Source organism: Vigna umbellata, chromosome 6 (genome assembly GCF_029865625.1).
Source record: "Vigna umbellata cultivar VRB3 chromosome 6, Vumbellata_1.0, whole genome shotgun sequence".
In the NCBI taxonomy this organism is placed as follows: domain Eukaryota; kingdom Viridiplantae; phylum Streptophyta; class Magnoliopsida; order Fabales; family Fabaceae; genus Vigna; species Vigna umbellata.
Genome location: NC_142170.1, coordinates 4,645,935 through 4,669,059, shown reverse-complemented (window position 1 = coordinate 4,669,059; position 23,125 = coordinate 4,645,935). Strand labels below are relative to the sequence as shown.

General features: G+C 32.0%; 3 protein-coding genes and 1 non-coding gene across 4 annotated transcripts; all 4 read left to right on the top strand.

The window, feature by feature from the left end:
• The first annotated feature begins 4,474 nt into the window (after window positions 1–4,474).
• LOC124843370 (beta-glucosidase 18-like) lies at window positions 4,475–7,957 on the top strand. The gene is made up of 12 exons (XM_047320102.2): window positions 4,475–4,735; window positions 4,927–4,993; window positions 5,106–5,164; window positions 5,253–5,328; window positions 5,413–5,487; window positions 5,712–5,799; window positions 5,977–6,229; window positions 6,310–6,425; window positions 6,511–6,763; window positions 7,100–7,202; window positions 7,398–7,506; window positions 7,585–7,957. Exons 1-12 carry the CDS (start codon window positions 4,583–4,585, stop codon window positions 7,829–7,831), a joined length of 1,599 nt encoding a protein of 532 aa, XP_047176058.1. The 5' UTR covers window positions 4,475–4,582; the 3' UTR covers window positions 7,832–7,957.
• A 14-nt stretch (window positions 7,958–7,971) lies between these two features.
• Window positions 7,972–8,045, top strand: TRNAN-GUU (transfer RNA asparagine (anticodon GUU)). Its single transcript has one exon. It is a non-coding gene; the product is annotated as a tRNA-Asn (tRNA).
• A 3,272-nt stretch (window positions 8,046–11,317) lies between these two features.
• On the top strand, window positions 11,318–11,643 carry LOC124843373 (putative calcium-binding protein CML25). Its single transcript, XM_088093477.1, has 2 exons — window positions 11,318–11,452; window positions 11,503–11,643. The coding sequence occupies exons 1-2, from the start codon at window positions 11,318–11,320 to the stop codon at window positions 11,641–11,643; spliced, it is 276 nt and encodes a 91-aa protein (XP_087949603.1).
• A 3,255-nt stretch (window positions 11,644–14,898) lies between these two features.
• LOC148196619 (uncharacterized) lies at window positions 14,899–15,718 on the top strand. Its single transcript, XM_088093476.1, has 3 exons — window positions 14,899–15,027; window positions 15,113–15,439; window positions 15,524–15,718. Exons 1-3 carry the CDS (start codon window positions 14,902–14,904, stop codon window positions 15,716–15,718), a joined length of 648 nt encoding a protein of 215 aa, XP_087949602.1. The 5' UTR covers window positions 14,899–14,901.
• Window positions 15,719–23,125: the final 7,407 nt, after the last annotated feature.

Genomic DNA, 23,125 nt, shown 5'->3' with positions numbered 1-23,125 from the left:
CATGGAAATGAAATTTAAATTATAACGTTCAATTAATAACACTACAAGCACTCATCTTCTTCATTTCACATATCTCATGTTGTCGTAATCTTAATCAGACCACCGTGAATCCACAATGTTTGTTCCAATCACCACAGTGAGCATCATCTTTCACGAGTTGCGCGCTCATCAGCTTCCTCACACACAGTTGGTCATCGTTCAGCTACCGCGACGAAACCCTAATCACAAAAATCGTGAGTTCCACCACTACACCTTGATCGCGCCTCCATGAAGACCAAAAAAACCCAGATTGTGAAAAGCCCTAAATCACAACTAAGAAAAGAAGCGCCACCACGGTCTCGTGTCTTCGTTCGTGAATCATCTTCGCGAACCTGAAGAAACCAAATCGCATAATCATAGTGGCCATGGAGCATCTAGTTCCATCATCACGCGCCTACAATCATAGATAACCCAAAACCATAAAAGCCCAAAGAAATGAAAATTGAAACCGTAAGTCGTGAGTTCCCAAGCTCCTTACAGAAAACCATCAACCTCGTCGTTAATCACTGACAAAACTCAAATCGCGCTCCAACCTGCAGAGAAAACGAAACCCTAGTTTGAATCCTCGCGCAATCCTCCTTCATAGCGAGCTTAATTGCGCCACCATGGCCTCTCCATCGCTCTACAATGGCGAATCACCTACAAATCGAAACAAAAAAGAAATCGCATTCTCGCTCTCCATCGCATTCTTCTTCATCTACTCTAGGGAACCTCACAAACTCTCTACATTAGCTTCTTCAACCTGCAAAAAGGAAAAGACCACAGAACCCAACTATGCAATGCGCCATCGTGATAGAACTAGCAGCCACTAGAAAACCTTCTTCATGTCCTCGCAGCGCAAGAATCCCCTTTGCATCATAACCCTACTTTGGATGGAGAATTGTAGGTCATAATTCACTTCACATATAAATTATCATCATAAAACACATCAGCCATTAAAGTTAATCAAGAATGAAACGTCCTCCAAAAAATATTACAGTTCAATATGTCTTGACTTCGTTTCTGACCACTTAACGAAAAACACTTAATTGTTACAAATTTACAAAAAAAATTTAAGAACCAATTGAGACCGTTTTAAATAAGAGAACTAACTTGAGATTCCTTAGCAAATATGAAGATCATATGAAGGTTATATATATATATATATATATATATATATATATATATATATATATATATATATATATATATATATATATATATATATATACCCAATGAATATTTTTCTATTAAAATGCATGTTTGTTTCATTATGTTATATTTTGCATTAAAGTTTTCTTAAATAAGTAACATTAACACTTAATTAAAAAAAACAGGAAATACTTACAAAATATTGATGGTTACGAAATCAAATATGGTGTAATATTTATATTATTTTTGCTATTTATTAACAAAACATTTTGAGAAGGAGTGATATCACTCCTACCTACTATAAAATAAATAAACATTTATATATTATTTACATTATTATTTTCTTATGTTTTTTTTAAACATTTCTATTCATATATAAAACATATTATATTTACATAAATTTTAAAAGAAATAAAGATAATATAGAAATTTATATGATTTAAATTACTAAAATACAGATATTACATGTGTTATATTTTCAAAAAATCACAGAGAATTTTAAGTACTTTATAACATAACATTTGTAACATCCCAAATACACTATTGAAACTATAAAGAAAAAATCACATAATCAATAAGATAGATAAGTTAATAAGCTGGAAAAAAAATATAAAAAAAAATATAAAGTCATTTCTACAGTTATCCAAGGTAAATATAAAACTAACTCTATACACAACAAGTACAAGTATCAAAACTATGAACAAGAATGATGTATCAAAAACCACTAAGAAAAGATAATCACTCAGGAATTAAAGTACTAAAATCACTACACATCAGCACCCTCTCCGCCTAATGCTTGCTCAATCGTCACATCATCGAACTCTACTCATACCCATCAGATGATCATCGGCAAAAGAATAACACATAATACAAACAACCAAGAAACATACAAGAAGGGTAAGCTAACTATAAAACAACTATTCTATTAAAGCAAGTACAACATACAAAAACTAAAACACTCAATAAGCAGAACATCATTCTCATTCATATCTACTGACTCAGCTTGGCCAAACCCTTTATTATATAGTATAAATCTCGAGCCATCGAAGGTTTTGCACCTATGTGGTGAAACAAATGACTTACTCAAAGCTATCACACAAGGTTAGTTCTTAAAACGCCATTTGCCACCATGAAGAAAGACCCCAGGCTAGGACCTCCTGCTCCTCTCACGACATGACTCATTACTCTCTAATTGAGCATGGATGATCATTAGAGTGTTAGAATAACCATCATATCGGCTTCTTACAATTTTATACTAGTCTTTCATAAAACCACCAATAAGAGATTTCTCTTTGGAATTCCCATCACAATGTTTCATTCACACTTTGATAACCTTATTGCACATTTCATCCAAACATAGGAAAATCATGCAACATCCATAAAAGAATCCAAAAAATACCAAATCAAGTATCACAAAATGCTTAAAAGTCAACTTGAAAAAAAAACTTGTTCCTGGCGCCCAAGTGCCCCAAACCATGGGCGCTCAAGCGCCATGTCAAAAACAGACCCCTTTTTTTTTGCCTTAGACACCATACCCCCAACTTCTACTGCTCCCTAAGACCCTATAGACACTTAGACATCTCAGAAAAATCATCTCTAACTCAAATTGACCATTTCAAACCAAAACAACCTCTTTAAACTACCCGAACTCATTTCCATTTCTTCTAACAACCATTTCACTGCACAATATACATAAACAAGTTTTGAATGACTTAATAATAGACTCTAAATTCTCCAATTCCACCCAGAATCACTCCCTTAGAAATACACTACCTAAAACCCCTCTTTTTGACCAAAAACCATGCAAATACACCCTCACAAGACCTCTACTACATAATAGATCAGATTTTTACTGTTTTAAAAGTCCCAAATAAGTCTGAAATAACTCCAACACAATTCTCAAACTTGTACTGTTATTAAATCACCATTTCCTCAAAAATTCACCTACCAAAACCCCTAATTTTCACTCCAAAACAAGTAAGATTTGAACTCATTTTATCTCCCTCCCTTAACCTTCTTAATTTGACCATCTAATGATGCTAACAAATCATAAAACACTCCAAAACATATATCAAACTGTAGATTTCACATTGTGATCATTATTCCAAAAATTGACATACCCACATCATCAATTCAAGCTACAAAGTGGAGTTTAATTTCATACGTTCACAACCATCATTATTAATACTCTTTTATCTCAGCAATATACTAAATTCATCATGCAATAACTCACAACAGCAATCACATATTTTCAAAAGTATCATAACACGTGTTAAAATTATAATCACTCAACACTTTTGTCCAATTCAACATCACCAATTTTCATATAATTACATACACACAAATTAACAGATTTCAATCATCTTACTACACTTATGAAAGACAAATTAGTTTCCCTTACCTTAGGGAGACTAAGGCAGCTCTACAAATACCCACTCGAAGCTTTCACCACCAAGAATTTTAGGAGAAAGCCTACAATTTGACATAATGATGATCATAATGAAATCTTGGGACCCAAAATTAACCAAGAATCAAAGAAGAAACTAAATTGATAAAGGAGGGACATATTTGGTACGTATGATCATAGATCGAAGATAGACCGAGAAAAGGGATAGAAACTTACTTGCTCTAAACAAATAATCAATTGGATGAAAGTGGAGAGTACTTCGCTGTGATCCTCTACGAACCTTTTGATTGTCAAACAGAATATTAGAGAGTAAGAAAATGTAGAGAGAAGATAGAAAAAGCTTAGAGAACGAGTTCTAGATAGATGAAATGTGTTTTAAGGAATGAGACGACAGTATGAAATTCTATTTATTTTATCAACTTATTTTAAAATAAAATAATTGATCTCATTATTTTAAAATACCTATCTATTCTAATACTTTATTTTCTAGTTTCTTATAACATTTGTATGTCTAATTTTATTTAAATCTATACTTCTATTGAATATGTAATTGTAATACTTTACAAAATTTATTCATATATTTTATATTATTTATCTAATTTTATATTGAAACAATGTTTTCATAAAAATATAAATTCTTATATTTTTATATGAGAATTTATAATTGAGTCAAAAATATTTTTTATATTATTATAAATTATAACTAAATGCATCAATTTATTAAAAACTAAAATACTGAAATTCTATTATATTAAAACATAAAACAATATCTATTTAAAAACTTAAAAAAAATGTAAGTTGATAAAGAAAGGCCAAATTTTTTTTGTCTTTATTGGACGATAACATCATCCACATTACCGGCAAATAATAATTGTAGACAGTCTACAGAATTATAGGAATTAGTTAGCAGAAACTACTTTGTCAATCATATGATATGTTTGTTTTAACCACCTGATCAGTTTATATAATGGTTTCAACATTTTGGCTAACACGAGTCAATAAACGATGATTATGTTGGAAAAACAACTGGTTCTTGTGTTGATACTACTTTGCCGTGTTCCTTTTCATGTCAAAAATTGTCTTGGATTAGAAGATGGAATCACCAGATCTCAATTCCCAAAAGGGTTCCTCTTCGGAGCATGCACTTCCTCCTACCAGGTACATGTTTTACTTCACCTTTCCCTGCCTTCAAATTCATGTTGGAGTTACTCTAAACTTGAACTTTTCCCAGAAATATACCAAGTTTGTTGGAGTTACATAGTTGCTTACTTTTCCTTCTCTGTTTCTGAAATATTTAAAGTTGCTGTTTTTATAATGGGGTTTTTCTTCTTCTTTTTCTCCAAAAAAAGATTGAGGGAGCACCTCGTGAAGATGGCAAGGGTTTGAGCAACTGGGATGTTTTCAGTCATATTCCAGGTAAATTGTCAGTTGAATATGCAAAGTCGGTCTTCATTTCTTGTTGAGCATAAAGCTATAGAATTATAATGATGAACCCGAATGATCATTCTGCAATTTGATGAATTTTCAGGAAAGACAAGCAATGATGAGAATGGTGACATTGCAGATGATCACTATCATCTGTTTTTGGTAAATATCAGCTTCATATTTTACCTGTTTTTGTTTCACTCTGATAGCATAGTTGACTTGCTTAATCATTATCCCTCTTACTTGACAGGAAGACATCAAGTTGATGTCCTCTCTTGGGATAAACGTGTATCGATTTTCTATTTCATGGGCAAGGATTCTACCTAGTATGTAATTAGCAATACATGTAATAAATAGCTCTTATGATCTTATCATTAAAAATTTCTGATGAATTTGGTCTTCATTAACAGGAGGGATATATGGGGACATAAATCCAGGTGGAATAAAGTTCTACAATAAAATCATAGACAATCTGCTGCTTAGAGGTGAAGTAAAATTCCCCACATGGTTCTTTATATTCCATAACAATGCTACTTTGTTTTGGCTTCATATTGATGGCATTCACTTTTAGCAAGACACAAGAACTAACTCTCCCTAGAAAAGAAAACTATAGCTGTTTTGTTGAACTTCATATTTAATGTTTGTGTTTATAACCGCGTGACATTGTCCTAAGTTATGCCTAAATCTGAGCGTGGTGTGCTTAATCCAGGGATTGAGCCATTTGTGACAATTCACCATCATGACTTGCCACAAGAACTGGAAGAAAAATATGGTGGTTGGCTTAGTCCCCTGATACAGTAAATGCGTTGTTCTTACTATTTCAGTCCTGTGATATACATATGCTAGTGATTTTGGAAATTTGCCACTTCTAAGAAATTATCCTCTAAGCTGATGAATTCCTCAGCATAACTGTAGCCTGAAATTTAAGCTAAGTTTACTGTAAAACTTTGATAACGTGTATTCTTTTGTTGTAGGAGAGATTTTGTGTATTTTGCTGAGATTTGTTTCAAGAGCTTTGGAGACAGGGTTAAGTACTGGACTACCATCAATGAACCAAACCTAGTTGCAGACTTTGGCTTTATAAGAGGAACATATCCCCCTGGTCACTGCTCCCCACCTTTTGGAAATTGTTCTACTGGTAACTCTGATGTTGAGCCTCTCATTGCCATGCACAATATGTTACTTTCACATGCCAAGGCTGTTGAGTTGTACCGAAAGCATTTTCAGGTATTTGTTGTCACATTTTCTAGTTTAGGTGAAAAAGGATTAAAGGCTAAGATGGGCTTCTAATTAGTAAACTAATCCAGGAAAAGCAAGGCGGAATCATTGGCATTGTTGCTCATACCTTCATGTATGAACCTCTTAGAGATGAAGAATGTGATACACAAGCTGTGAAAAGAGTCTTGTCTTTTGTTGTATCATGGTAAGTTGGTAAGTAGTATTATAAATTATTATGTACTTTATTAATGAAAAGACTAGCAGCACAAGAAAATTCTGATATTTTGTAGGTGCTTAGATCCCTTGGTTTTTGGTGAGTACCCTGCTGAAATGCGTTCTATTCTTGGGAACCAGTTGCCAAGATTCTCTCCTGAGGAGAAGAATCTCATAAAAGGAAGCTTAGACTTCATTGGCATCAATAACTATGGAACTCTTTATGCCAAGGACTGCTCCCTCACTGCTTGTCCTTTAGGAACAGATCGTCCAATAAGAGGCTTTGTAGAAACAATCGGAATAAGAGATGGCATTCCTATTGGTGATGAGGTACTTTTGTGTCTTCCAAGTGTTCTAACCATTGTGTTATTGATGGTCTTTTTTTTCTTTTTTTAAGGGGGTACTTAGGGAGAGCTTTTATATATATATATATATATGTGTGTGTGAGAGAGACTTGAGTCCAATCCATATAAAGTATTGACATCATTTTTAATTCAAAATCTTGAAACCATGGATTTATGAGTCTTTTTTGTGTAACTTTGTTGGTTATACCTAATTGGGACTTAGACTTAGATTATTTCCACTAGATACAGTGTTTACTCAAATGTTTGATAAAGGAAAAAACATTCAACATAATTGGTGATACATTTTCTTTTGTCCTAGTAGACAGGAAACCCAAGGTTCTTTGTGGTTCCAAGGGGCTTGGAGAAGATTGTAGACTACATCAAGATAAGATACCATAACAGGCCCATGTATATTACAGAAAATGGTAAGTGAAACTAAATACATTTCATGATCTCATTTTCTCCCATTTTGTTATTTTCATGGGTTGTGCTTGATCAATGAATGAGTAATGTAATCTCAAACATTTTACCTAAGGGACATGGAACCTTAACTATTGAGGGTTGCTTTTGTGAAGGTATTAGTTAATAACTTATGGATGACCACTTGGAAATTGTTTCAGGATATTCATCACCACCAAAACCAGATATGACAATAAATGATCTACTGCAAGATTTCAAACGAGTAGATTATCATAAAGCTTACCTTGCAGCCCTGCTTAGAGCCATAAGGTATGATATGAGTAGCAACATTGTTTAAGGCCTATTCTTAGTTACTTTGTTGACAGGGAGGGATTTTATTATGTGCAGGAAAGGTGCTGATGTAAGAGGATATATGATATGGTCATTGATGGACAACTTTGAATGGGCAAGTGGCTATGAAGTCAAATATGGTCTTTATTATGTGGATAGAGATACTCTTGAACGGATTCCCAAGCTTTCTGTTCAATGGTTTTCAAGTTTCCTCAACAACACTGCCAACACTGATGAACAAGACTTGAGTGAGCAATATGTTAGAAGCCAAGATGCAATGACTGCTGGTTTCAAAGTTATTTGAACTAGCTGAATACTAGCAACATACTCTTTAGCATATTTCATTGTTGGTTGAAATTTTCTGATAAGACTTAAATGTCAGACAAGACTTAAATTAATATCATTAAATTACATTTAAGTTTTCTGATAACTTGTAAACAAAAAGCCGGAATAGCTCAGTTGGTTAGAGCGTGTGGCTGTTAACCACAAGGTCGGATGTTCAAGCCCTCCTTTTAGCGGTTTTCCTTTTATTTCTTCTTTTAATGGTTCAGCCAAATAATTGTACACTAAAGAGAATTTTTTATTATAATTAAAAAATAATATTTTCTTAATGAAAAATTGTTTATGGTTTTTCAAAACTTATATAATTTTTTTTAACTTAATACAGTTTTTATTTTTGAAAATGTAGTTTTTCTATCTCATCTTTCCTTTTATTTCCTTTTAGCCAAAACAAATGAAAAATGAGGACAATGCTCCTTTGATAAGTTGATGGCGGAGTATTGAAAACTGTATCAACACGTAATTTGATACAATATTTATTTTTTTTATTTTAGTGTATCATAATTTAAGAGTGAATGTAGTTTTTATATAATTTCATTAAAACACATTAATATTATAAATTTTTAGTATTATTATATATAATAATTCTATCGACACTTAAAATAATAAATTTAAATCAAACTATATCGATAATGATTTTGTTATACATATGCAAGTAAATTTTAATACAAAAATACCCTTCGAATTTTAGATACCTCATTTTCACTTCTTTTTAAATTTAAGTTTGAATTTATTTTGCTATAACTAACATAAGTCTATTTGTATTTGTTTTAAAATGATAATCGACAATGTTTATTGATATGGAAAATAAATAATAGATTGATATATCATTAATATTTTTTAAGTGATAATTGTATATAGCTCTAAAATATTATGACATACAATATCTCATGATATAATTTATTATTAGATTCTTTCCAGGAATAATACTTAATTATTCAACTAACATATTTTTAATATATATTTGCTTCTTTGGTCTAATAAACCTATAAATACAACTTCTTACCACTCAACTCTAATTTTCAATCATAGTACAACTAATTATAATAATACATATATTTACCTTTTTTATTAACTTAAGCATAGAAAAAATTTTCATTTAGATTTCTTTTTTTATCACACATGCAAATCAATTCGGATTATTTAGTAATAACAACCTAACATTCAAGAATGAAGATTTTGCCTTAAAGACTCTTCTCAATAATATCTAGTAAGAATAATAATGTTTATATTAATTTTAGGGAATATTGTGAGGTGGAATGGGGTATCATCATCGTTTCTCTAAGTGTTTTACTTGCTCAAAAGGATGACATAACAGCATCCCAAGGCACGACCACTATCAAGAAGTTTTTAAGGTGAAGTTGGTCTTCCATGTCAGACTACTACAATTGAGTAACCTAAATCAAGCTTCGAATAAAACGGAATACAAATACACACAATTATTAAACACGTGAATATCGACTTTAACAAATATATAGGTAAATATCATATATGAACTTGAAGAGTCTACACATGTGTCCCGAAGTCCATGTTTTTCATTGGAGTTAGGTACTCCATATAAATCATTTTTGGGCTTTGAGATTTTGGTTAGGTATGTACTTGGCTATATTGCCACGTGGTTTTGGCATGGGCAGAGGCAAAACGGGTTTCGACCTAGCAAAATGACTTGAGGGTTTTAGTGGGTGGAAGTGGATTGTGTAGGGGTCTTGGTGATTGAGGAGGGAGGGGGAGGGGTGGAGCCCAATACACACAGGGAGTTGTTGTGGAGCTTGTGGTGTCTGAGGTTGAGGTTGTGCTATTGTAGTTGGGTGTAGTGGAAGAAGCCACTTTGACAGCCAATGGAATGAGGTGATTGAGGGGTTAGTGAGAGATGAAGCAGAGAACATCCATGACAACATCATTTGTCCATGGCGTACATAATCGTGATTGTAGTGGTGATAAAAGGGTCATGTTAGGCTTTGCATAAGGATCATATGCAATATGGTTGGGAAAAAGTTTTACTTGGGTCTCATGTTGGGCGTAAAATATTATTATTAGATTTTATAGATGAATCTTTAGGTGGAGTTGTTGCTCTTGAATGTTGAGCTATTACTTTAGAGTAGCTTGGGCCAAGCTTGAGCATAATGAGAGGGGGAAATCTATTTGCAAAAAGTTCTCTGATGCTTAAGTTGGTAAGAGTGTGATAATTTATATAATGATAGTGAGAGTAGAGAGTATGAAAACTTGTGAGAGTTAAATATCATAACTGAGTATTGAGTTAAGTCTCATAGTTTAGTGTTAAATATGTATTTTACAGGCTTCCTAGGTCATGAATAAATAAATATATTAAAGAGATCATGTTATTGGAAAAATATAAAGTATTACATCTTGGAAATATTATATAATAAATTATGAGTTAAATGTATTTTTAGTTTTAAAATTTTGAAACAAAATTCAAATTCATCTATATCCCAAATTTTGACACAGTTTGGTTTCTGAATTTAAAAAATGAATAAATATACATAATCCAAATGTGTTACGTATTTTTGACATTAAAAATAAATAGATATAGTTGTCATAACCTGATAGTGTGTTACTAGTTTTGATATGTCAAAGGACGTTTCTGACTAACCTTTAAACGGTTTATACCATTTGATGTTTTCTAAGTCAAATGCAAGTCTGAAACATCGTTTAACGCGAAAGAAAATTATATCCATTCATATCTTAAGATTTTAGGACAAAAATATTTCAAAATTTTAAAAATAAACAATTTTCAATTTTGCATCAAAATTCAGAAAGTGCAAACATATATAACCCATAAATTATTATATCATAATATCTTAGAATTATTAATTATATCATAATAAAGTTATAATAGAATGTAATAATAAATTATTATATTATAAAATATTATTTATAAATATATTAAAAGTATTTCATAGTATCTAAAACATATGTAAAAAAGTTATTGTTAATTATAGTTTTAGCATAATTACAACAAGATTACGGAGTTAATATACAAGTATAATTTTATTTAGGTTTGACTCGTTGGTTAGATATCTATTTACATATTGTTATGTAAAAAATAATGTGTAAATTATTTAATGTATCAGTCAATTGATTTTTTATTTATTTTTAACAAAAACAAAAATATATTATTAAAACAGAAAGCTATTATTATTTCCAATCATTTTTTTAAATATTCATTCTTGAATCCTCTGTATATGACCAATTGAATGTGGTTAAGAAGTGATAGCTCAATGATTTTGATTTCTAACGTTGTGTTTGTTTTAGAGTGTGTTAGTTTGTGTGGATGGCGTTGTTCACGCTGCTACGCAAAGACGAAATTGCAAAATTTAGTGTGTTTGTATGACGTGATTTTAAAGTGAATGAGAGCGAAGATTTGAGGGATGAGTGAGGTTTGGAACAAGTGTTCAAGAAGTTCGATGTGAACAAAAATGGGAAGACACCAATGTCGGAGCTAGGGTCGATGATGAGGAATCTGGGGCAAGTGGTGACAAAGCAGGAGGTGGAGGGTGACGATTGCAGGTGCATCAACCTACAAGAGTTCATCGAGCTAAACCCCGAGGGCGCAAACTCCGACGAGGTGATGAAGAACTTGAGGACGTGTTCTCTGTGTTCAACATGGTGATATAGGGCTTGAGGGAGGAGTGCTCCATGGCGGAGTATCGGAGGATGATCGACGACGTGGACAAAGGCGACGACGACACCACTGACTTCGAGGAGTTTTGGATGATGAGATGGGATCGCACCATGACACCAGCGATAGAGAGTTAAACAACCTCGAGAAACATATTAACTTTTTCGCATAATATTATTTTTATTCCTCTCCTCTGACCATATAAAAACTTATCAATTAAATATATTGTAGATAAATTCCTTCAATTCAAACACATGTTTTTCTATTATTTCAATCAAAAAGAATACTTTGACACGCCGAAAGTTTTTGACACTCATATGACATGCAGTAGGGCCCAAATTTTGTGAATGTACAGAAGGGTGATATTGTCATTTACACGCTAAATGAAACGCTGCGTTTCAGTAAATTCTTTCTCTCTGTGCTCACTTTCTTGGTTTGTCTGATTTCACATTTGGACCAATTCATTTTCGAAGAGGTCTTCGTGCTCTGCTAGGGTTTTGGCTGATAGAGAACACGATAAATGGAAGAGGAAGTTTTCGTGTTGTGCTAGAGTTGAGGCTGATAGAGAAGCCGAGAAGTGGAAGAGCAAGTGTTCGTGCTGTGCTAGGGTTGGGTTGTTAGAGAATGCGAGAACTCCATGGGTGCCACTTAATCGGAGGGTGTATGCTTCTTCTTCGTTTCTTCTTTTGTCATACTTAAGATTGAAACTGTAAAATAATTCTAGAGGGCTTGATTGATCCCTCTCACAATCTTCTATTTATAAGAATAAATTGATACACAAGTACATGATAAATAGGGTAACCCTAGACACAATATAATCATGATAAATAGGGTAATCCTAGACACAATATAATCATGATAAATAGGGTAACCCTTGACACACTATAATGATGATAAAATAGGATAAATATCCTAACAGTCATCATTTTTGTATCTTTCCATTTCTATTTGCTTCATTTTGGTGAACCCTAGACTAAAGGGGGCAAGGTCGTGAGAGGGAGAGTTATGGTAGGGAGAACACTAAATTCTCAATCCGTGACGAGCAAGATCGGTGGTGAATGAGAGGCACTAAGAGAAGAAGGTTTAGGGAGTTATCTCTGTCTAATTTGAAAATTGTGGTTGAATGTCTAATTTGGGATTTTATTTTGGTTAGTTTCCTTGTTTAACAAATTTGATTGTCCTGTATTGTAATTAAATATTGATTTATGACAAATCTGGTTTGCTTGATTTGTAACTTGTGTCGTGCCTCATGCGTGCGAAATGCAAATGCTGGTTTTCGGAGGGATGCATTTGTTAGTAGTGGAAACTTAGTTATTATAGGGTGCCTAAGTCTTACATTGAGTTGTATGCAATGTTCGGTGGAGTCACGAAGTGTTTCTTAGGTATTTATCAATTTATATTAGAGGTGGTTGTCAATGTCTCAAAAAGGGATACCTATTAAGGATTGTAACCAACGAGGGAGTTGATTGAAGTGGATTATTTAAGCATTTGGTTTCTCCCCTCAATAGCTAGCTTTTGAGAGTGAATTTCCCTAGTGCTTGAGTATGTCTCACATTGAATCATCCAATATTTAGAAGCTTTTTAGTAAAATTACTTTTAGTTTTTTTATTTTATCATCTGAAAACCCTCATTTGTAGACCTGTTGAGTTTGGTTTTCAGATGGTAACAATGAAAGGAATTTTAGTGTTCCTCTTTGAACATTCTATGCATTTCTCCCTTTTGTTTTGTTTTTTCTTGTGTATGGTTTATACAATGTCATCAACATCTTGTTTAATTAGTTTAAATGCACGTCCACTGGCAACTAACATTTTGCAGTCTCTTCATGATAGGTGGCTGCACTTGTCCCTAAAGGTGATGTTGATGGTGAAATGGGTAATGCTCACATGAATTGATGAGTCAGGCTCTTCAAAAATTGAGCCATGCCTTATCACAGACATAGCATATCTCTTTTCCATCCTTTTTTTGAAGGTAGTAACTATCATAATTATTGAGCCTCGTTAGACAGAATGTGCATACTTGGATTTGTTTGGTATGTAGAAAAAGAATATGGGAATTCTTTCCATTTATTGAAATTTCTAATTATGTATTGGTCATGCATATGTCAGACATGTACCAATGTGCTTATTTTTAAACGTATTGGTGGCTTATTTTTATAAAATTTATTTTAATCAAGTGTATCTCATTAAATATAAACAAACGAAATTAATTGTTTGATAATGTTTAAAAATTGTATTTAATAATTAATTTTAAAAGTTTAAAATATGTATATTTGAAATATAAAAAAACGCTCTGTAATATTGTGAAATTTATTTAATTAATTTTAATAATGTTGGATGTATTTTCTATGCACAACCACCATGGTTCTTATAAGTTGGATGTCTTTTTGGTATATGAGTGGCAAATGAAATTGAGTAGGTTGAAAATTTAATTATTATATATGGTTTATGAATGTGATTTTGTTGTGAGAGATGTGTCTATATATGTCTTCCATTTAAATATTTTATGGCTTGAAGTCTAAGTTTTTTATTTTATGGACATGCAGTCAAAGCATAGAGATAGTTGGAAGAGTCATTATGGAAGAACATGTTTGAATGCACATGATGATTTTTTATGTGCTTAAAATTTATTTCCTGAAGTGGTCTATTTGACTTGTTGAATTGTTTACTTTGATATATAGGTTTATGCACGACATTCATGCAGGACAAAATACTTGGCACATGTGAATACATTATTAACGGATGTGCAGAAGACATTTATACAAAGAACTCCTTTTGGATGGCTATTGTCCATTGATGTGGAAGCCAAAATGAGTAGGACACTACTTATAGAATTGTGTAGTAGATGGTCAGAGAGGAGGGGCGGGTTTGAAGTTAGGTCTGTCTTTATTCCATTCACCAAGTTAGACGTTTGCTTAGGTTTAGGTGTTAGGGTTAATGGAGACATGTTTAAGTTGTTTAAAGAGCAAGTTGATTGTCATAGTAGAAGATTGTTTGATACAAATGATGTAACTACACATCATGTTTATGAAGAGCTTCAAAAGCATATAAAAGGGGATGAAGTGGCTAATGTTTGTAGATTATATTTGTTGCTAGGGTTGAGTGAGTTTTTGTTTCCAAATAGAGGTTGAAAAGTTCATTTTGGTTTATTTGAATTATTAGATGATTTTTCATGTATGGGAAAGTATAATTGGGGGGTGCTATTTATGAGTATTTGGTTTCTAGTTTGTGTGATGTTGCATTCTGTGTAAGAAAGAGACAAAAAGATCACACTTTCATGTGGTTGGCTGTGTATTTGCATTACAGGTATATTTTGGTTGTAGTAAAAAAAGTTTTTGTGTTACAATTTATAATTGTTAGTTATTTCAAATTGAATTTTGTATGTAACAGATCTGGGCAATGGAACATGTTTTATTTGGTCAGAAGAAGTTGACTAAAAGAAAAAGTTGTTTACCTAGAATTCTTCATTGGATTCATGTTAAGGTTGGTGAAGCAGAAGTTGAAAAAGCCTTTTTTTGTAATGAAGTGAGTTCAAAATAGCTTCTAGTAATTACTTCTTATGTAATTTGTATTGATTTTAATATGATTTTTGTCCTTATTTTTTTTATAGATCATTATTGAGGTATATGTAACCAAGGAAGAGATGGCTACTGAAATTGTTAAAGAAGCCTTAAATGGTCATCATAATGCTAGAGTGAAGCAGAACTACGAAAGGAAATGTTTGGCTGATATTGTTGCTAAAAATGAAGCTTTGCGTGCTATCATTGGTGACCAAGAGGCATCCATTGTCGAGCTTGAGAAATTAGTAGAGAAGCTACAAATGTTTGCTGCACAAAAGAGGCAACGGTCTGCTGATGTTGGGAACTGTTATTCAAATAAAGATTATGACATGGTAGTTGATGCTTTTGGGACCACTAATTCAGAGGAAGATTATGAGGTATTACTTTCATCTGTTGGGAAGTCAAATTCTAAGAAAGAATTACAAATGCAAGGTGATGTTGAGAAGTCGAATTTTGAGAAGGTTTTTGACATTACACTTGATGGTGTTGGAAAAAGTGTCTATGAAGAGAGTGATGATGTTTTAGGTAATGAAGAGATGGATATTGAAAAATCTAATATGTACACGCGTTTAAAAGCTCAACCTAGGAAGCGTGTGGAAAGTCTAGCTTTGAAAACCCCTTGGACAAGGTTAGATAGGAAAAATGTCAGGCGCTAATCAAATAAAGGGTAAGGATTTATTCTTTAAATAATTTGAACTACTTAGTGGTTATGTCATTCCAGCAATAGGATCGCTTATCAGCCTTGTAGGTCAGTTCTACATTCTATTGTTGATACGTGTTGTTTTATGTCCTTCTTCTTTGGGTAGGTGCGTTTCATGGGTAAGCACTCACATCTATCCATGGTTTCAGATGAAGTCAGTAGTACATCCTTACTTTTACTCTTTAAAGTTTTGTTCAATAGTACAAGAACATATGTTTAAGAAAGGGATTGCATTTGTTTGTCTTTCTAATTATTTTCTTTTACTTGGTTGGGCGGATGGGTTTTGAAATAGATTATATCAGTGAATTTGGAGAATTAGTATAAAAGATACCGTTGAAGATCGGATATTGTCTCTTCAGGTACAATATCTGTCACTTTAATTTTCTTCTATGTGCCAAAATGAGTTCATACTTGATGGCTATTTCGGATTTAGGTGAGCAGGAGTGAGGCTTAACATCCAATCGAACTTTACAAGTTCTTAATTGTTTTTGCTTTCACGTTTAACCTCTCCTTTATAATATTGCTCATTGTCGTAATTCATTAAACAACATTGGACTTGCAAAATTAACAGAAGTTCTATATGGTTGAACGACAAAAGTCAAAATTAGCACATGAAGTGATATTTTTTTAAAAAGGTTATTCATTTAGTAGGATTTGATATATATGGGAGGGGGAAATTTGTGTGATTGAGATGAAGATACATTGTATCTATGAAATAAATTCTGATTATGTTGTGTTGGACCATTTGGCAGTAGGATAAAAAAAAATGGTTGCATTAGCTTTTGGGGAATACCATGGTGGTGGTACTGGAACTCGCCTTATAGTGGATGATCTGAAAGATCTCTTCATGGTGCACACCCCCAACTCCCAGACCCGTAAAGGATTATTTTGTACTGAAACAAGGAAATTGTAATGGGGTGTTCCCAAGTATTAGACATTAAAACAATGTTACTGTGATTTATACTTATGAGTTACTGTTCAAATAAAAGTTCTATATGGTTATTTCTGAAAGAGTTTCTCAACAACAATAAAAGTGGTTTATTTTAATATCAATCATCAAATTTCTTAAGACAAATTTCATCAATATGGTTGGCAGCCAAACTTTTATGAATAAACAAACTTAAATTTTCATCCAAATACCATTTTATAATCAATCATAAAATTCATCAACATTAAATAGTACAACATATTCTTCATTACAGAAACTAAACAACTTAAAACCAGTAACGTTAATTGAATCCTAATCAATCATATTTTGTGGACATTCTGTTCAAAATGTACATTAATTGTTCCTCTACTTCAATGTATTCAAGTTGGTGATGTTGTCCTACTCATGCCTTAATCAATGCCTAAAGGATCCCACATTTTTGCAAAACCCTTCTACGATGAACATTATCTTCGTGTAATACCCACTGACAAACCATTTGTTGTCGCTGAACTTGTAATTGTTCTTGCAATAACAATACTCTTGTTAAATTTTACACTAAAAAACCTTTTATCATAAATCATATTGAAATAAACATATACATAAATAATACTAACCATTGTGTAATCGAGCATTTTATTCCCATCAAATTTAGGTCTATGATCCCATAACTCAATATACTTAATGACCAATATACCACAATCATACCTACACATTAAACAAATATTAGAAAGTGATTATATGACACAACTCAATAAATTGTCAACACCAACAAGTTCACTAACGTATTTGGTTGCACAGGCAAATCTTCTTCGATCACTTTCAATTCCTGCTCCTTAGAGTTTGAGTGTATGTCAATCATATTGAATAATTCTTGCAAAGTGGCAACCTTAGAAATTGATATTCAACACATTCAATGCTCTTGTAAATCTTGTATTCTAAAAGTAAAGTTCACTTAAAACAATAACAATACAACAAAATATGTCTTACCATAGCCTTGTCAATACTTTTTCTACACCACCTTTTGTGACCAAGAGAATCCAAAATGAACATTTATCTTGATTGACAGTTCACAGCATAGCACCACCAATGGTCATCACCAACAGTGGGCACAAATAACTAAAGAACCACAACCACAAACATCAATACATTGAAGAACACATGGTATGGTAAACCTATAACAGAACACATATACTTACAAATTCAGATGTTAACAAGACATCTTATGGAAATGATTGAGGTTGGAAGAAATGATGGTAATCTGTTGCTGCCAATGGTTCTCGCTTTTTTTGGGAATCTTCATTCTCTCCATAACCATTGTCTAAAAAATTTCATCCATAAAATTGGTTCAAACAATTCAATCCTTAAATACGCCAATAACTAATACCAATAAGTACAAAGCTTTATCATTCAACAATTCAATTCTTACATACCGCAAAAAATGGATTGAAACAACACCGTCTAATTGTTCCAGATATGTGCAATTAATTATACACAATCATCCCAGTGGCAGACAACATAACCTACACCAAAAGTTCATCAAAGTTATACACTCACATAATTGGTTGTTATACAACAAGTTTTGGTTCATTACACAACTTACCATGTTATCAATTTTTCCACGCGGTCGTAAGCATTAGAAGTCTGCTATGGTCAACATGTTGTTTGACACCTCTAAAAGTACTCTACATACAACACAATTTCATGATAATGTTCATTTCAAACACATTTATAAATCATAATATATATATATATATATATATATATATATATATATATATATAAACTTTGTTTTGTGTATAACTTACTCAGCACCATCATTACAAAGCCCCGAAGTGCAAGTTGTGTAAACATTTGAAAAAACAATGTTCTCATTTGTGGAGGGTCCCTCCATACCCCCATCCACAAAATTGACAACAGCCAAATCTCTTCCTTTGTCATCTGTCGAAGGCCCTTCCATATCATCATTAAAAGATGGCATCTCATTCAAAACCTCTTCTTCCAGCCGTCTTAAACTTCTTTGTAACTCCAGAAGGCGTTCTGCATGGTTATCAACCCTTGTCCTCAAGAGCCTTTGCTCTTCGACAACTCTAGCAAAGTCAAAGTTGTCATTGTAGGACTTACGATTAGTCTCCCCAACATAACCAAGTGATTCCTTGATTTCCTCATTCTGAAATTGTTCTTCACTCAAATGGAAATCCCATAATATCTTCAAAAACAAATACAATTTTACATAAACAACAAATAATATTAAGTCAATAACACGACAAATGTAACCAAAATATCAAAACAAATGGAATTACCTCAGTGCGTTCAAAAGTTGATATTATCTTTTTCCTTTTATCTTTAATTACAATCCAATGAAGAATTCGAGGATAAATACTCCTATCACCAATATCATTCAAACTTATGTGTTCTACAACCCATAACTGCAAAGTTCATCAAAATAGTTCAAATTGTTTCAACAAAAAATACACATTTATTTTGTAACAATTAAATAAATAATTGTTAAAACACACCTGTAATACTGCTGCACAACCAGCTATGTGTATAGCATCATGGTATGTTTTGCGGTTGTATTTATCCGCTGCCCGATTCAAACTACTTTCTATCAAACTATGTACAACATCACCCCAGTTATATATATTTAGTTCATCAATGTTATCTAATTTACTAAAAGGGACACTGTTTATCACATTACTATTCCTAGGAAAATAAAATATTCCAAATGTTAACAATATATACAACCTACAAAAATTGTCAACATTTTTTTTTTGTTTTAAATTTCTTATCCCTCAACTTTTCCATTATAGTAAAAATTGTTATGTTCTCATCCCTAAAAAAGTTATTAACAATGCCACCAACATCATTTTCTAGATTAAAAGTTTGACCAGAATTTGACAAACCTAAAAAAAACACACATCCTCAACTGTAAAGGGGACTAAATTCTCCCTGATCCTAAAAGCCTTATGTACGACATCCCACCTACTAATTAATTCTACAAGAATTGGGCTAGAGATAACGATATTGTCCACCAAATCGACTAAAAATTTGAAAGGTGTCGACTTTATTCTTTCCTTCTGAAAGGATGATAGGGAAGCATTTAATTCAACTATAGGTTGGGTTTGTACTCGGTGCCTAACTCTAACTGTACCCTGCAAGTATAAACCAAACCATATCTTTTTACAATCAATGCAACAATCTACCTAATAAATATTAAATTGAAACAATTACAGAATACTTACAGGTTCATTAACTTCTCTGTCCGTATCACTATATCCTACACATTTTACCAAACATAATCAACATCATTGTATAATTAGAGTGACAAGTTTGGTTTATTATGTATTTAACTCATTCAAACCATATCTTAGTACAACCAACCATGATTATTCAAGCATCCACCAAGCTATATTCACACACAACACTTGCACATCATTTCATTGTTCATACAATACTAGACCACATTTATATATGAATGAAACGTGCACTCTTAATTTGAAACCAATGCCACCCAATTACATCCGCTTATGTACCATCATTCACAAGCCTAATTTTTATTCAATTACAACAAAGGTATACACTTACCATATTAATATCAATATTTAAGACTCGTATAACTCATGCACTGTGTATTAGAAATGCTTTAATTCATATCACGTGTTAATTCAGAATTAAATCATGACATCTTACCTTAAGTTCATATCACATCATTTGTTTAATCCACATACCAATATTAACTTCAGTCGATGACCCAATTTCAAAATTTAAGGATAATAATAAATAAACCTATATAATCGGTTTAGTACTTCGTTATCAACTTAAGAATAATGATATCCAAACAATCTTAACTCTTACATTAGTTCAAACAACATTGTGCCTCATTTTATTATTATAAATTATATAACATCAATGACAATCTACACGCATACTACCAGTATTAAGATACTAGCAACACCAAAATATGTTTTTGGTATCATTTGAATCACATATGGCATTATTTCAACAATACAATAAATTTTATACTGCTTCTAAGACTATAGGCAATATCAAACAATTTGAGTTTATATTCCACATCATGTATACCTATAAGTCATAAATTATTAGTCTAAAAGAAATCTAATTAACTTAAACATAGCAACACATAAAGTCTTAACCCTTAGAAGTTTGAAACAACAAAGTATACAAGGTTTTCCCATCATTACTAAACATTGAATTTATGGAGTATGCATTTTAAGTTTTACGGGACAATGATCATAGTTTTATCAAGCTAAAACATGTAACATTAAGATTTATCGGTCATCTATCCAACATACCCAACCAGCAACATTTCAAATACATTTTAATTCAATTTTTAAATGCATACCCAATTAACTATAACTACAAAACAGACTTCCATAATCCAATAAAATATTGATTCACTCAAACCGAAAACCAAAAACCAAAATAGGTTCGTACATTCCCAGGTTCATACATATATATACATGCTCTGCACCCACACCATACAATTATATATTAAAGAAGATTTATCATATTAATACAATAAAATATGTTTGCAACATTTTAATTCAAACAACAGAGAATTCCTGCAACAATTTTAACCTAAACAACAAATAATTTTTCTGCAGCATTGGAATCAAAAGAACAAACAATTTTTTGTAGCATTCTAATCAAAACAACAAACAATTTTCTACAGCAATTTAATGTTAAAACAATAAAGTTTCTGGTGCAGTAACAACAATCAAAAGAGCCCAATACAACAAGATTTTCTACTACAGTAACAGCAAAAACAAAAAGCAGTTTATACAACCTTTTTCATCCAAACAACAACTACAAAAAAAAAAACAACATCATCACTGGTAGTGCTCAAAAGGGTAAAACTACCACACAAAAAAATTGAAAAAAACCTACCTCAAAGTCACACACCACAGAAGCGACACAAGTCGAAATGCAAACCGGAGACCACAACCCTCAACTTCACAACCATCCGAAACCTCCACAACCACCGAATGGGAGCGGCAAAATGATGCTAAACCACCTTTAAACCCACGAAAAACCTTCACAACCACCGATTCAACCACCTCAAATACACAAATCGGAAGCAATGAACAAAGAGGGACAAAGAGAGAAGAAAGTAAGAAAAAGTAAACCTAGATCGTATTCTTCATTCACCACGAAAAAAGAACGAAAACAAAATTTAGCTTTCTCCCATTTTTACCCTCAGTCAATAAACAATTTTTTTAAAACAAAAATGACGTGACCCGTGTCATATGAGTGTAAGTGACACGTAGGCGTGTCATTGTATTACTACTCGATTTCAATTTAGACTTTTACCTTCACCCATCCAACTTTTCAGCTAGATTAATTCTTCCTTTATTTATTCTTTTTTATTTTTATCATTTATCATCAGCAGTTTAGTCTGTTTTTATTGAGGAATTAAAATACATTGAATTGAAATGTTTTTTTAATTTGAAATGGTTTGTTTTTTCAAATTACAGTTCAATTTTTTCAAATATGAGTATTAGGTAAAATAATACTTTATATTTTAAACATGACTTTACTTAATTTTTTTTTATCTTAAAATTTCCTCATTATAATAGTTTTACCAATAAATATATTATTAATAAGTTTATTTTATATTACTTTTATCACTAAGTGTATTTTGGTAATTTTTTTCTATCAATTAATTTTTTTATCATATCGATCAAATTCTATCTTAACTTTATTAACTTTATTTATAAACCACTTTTACTCACATTCAAATCTCTTAAAAAAATAACATAGAATTTACTCTCAAATCTCCTAAAATTCATTCACTCCCCTCTCTTAAATCTGTCCCTCAAAATAAACATACTCTAACCCTTTGTTCACTTGAATAGATTTGAGGAAGAGTGATTGAGTGGATTTGAAGATAGATTTTTTTGTTGGTTATTTGAGTGAATTTGGAGGTAAGTGAGAGCGAATTTGAGAGCAACCTTTGAGAGCAACGTTCGTGAGAATTAGTGTAGGATTTGATTGATGTGACAAATTAAAAAATTTTACTTCCAAATCCACTCAAATAAACAACAAAAAAAAATTATTTTCAAATCCTTTCAAATCCATTTAATCACTCTCCTCCAAATCCATTTAAGTGAACAAAAACCTAAATGGCGAGATATTTATTTTTTGTTAATATGATAATAAATTTTATTTTACTCTTTAAATGTTATACAATAAAATTTATTTATAATCCAAAATTTTAAATCTAAATTATTTTTTAAAATAAAAAATTAGCACATACTTTTTAGTAAATTCGCTAAGTCAAAATTTTCAAAAAGTGCGTCTTTATATTTTAAGTTGATGAATTTAATTTTGTTATTTTAAAAAATATTTGTATTTTCCTTTATTGGGCTTTCAGGCCCATATATTAACTTAACCAGTCTCTAATTCCATCACGAC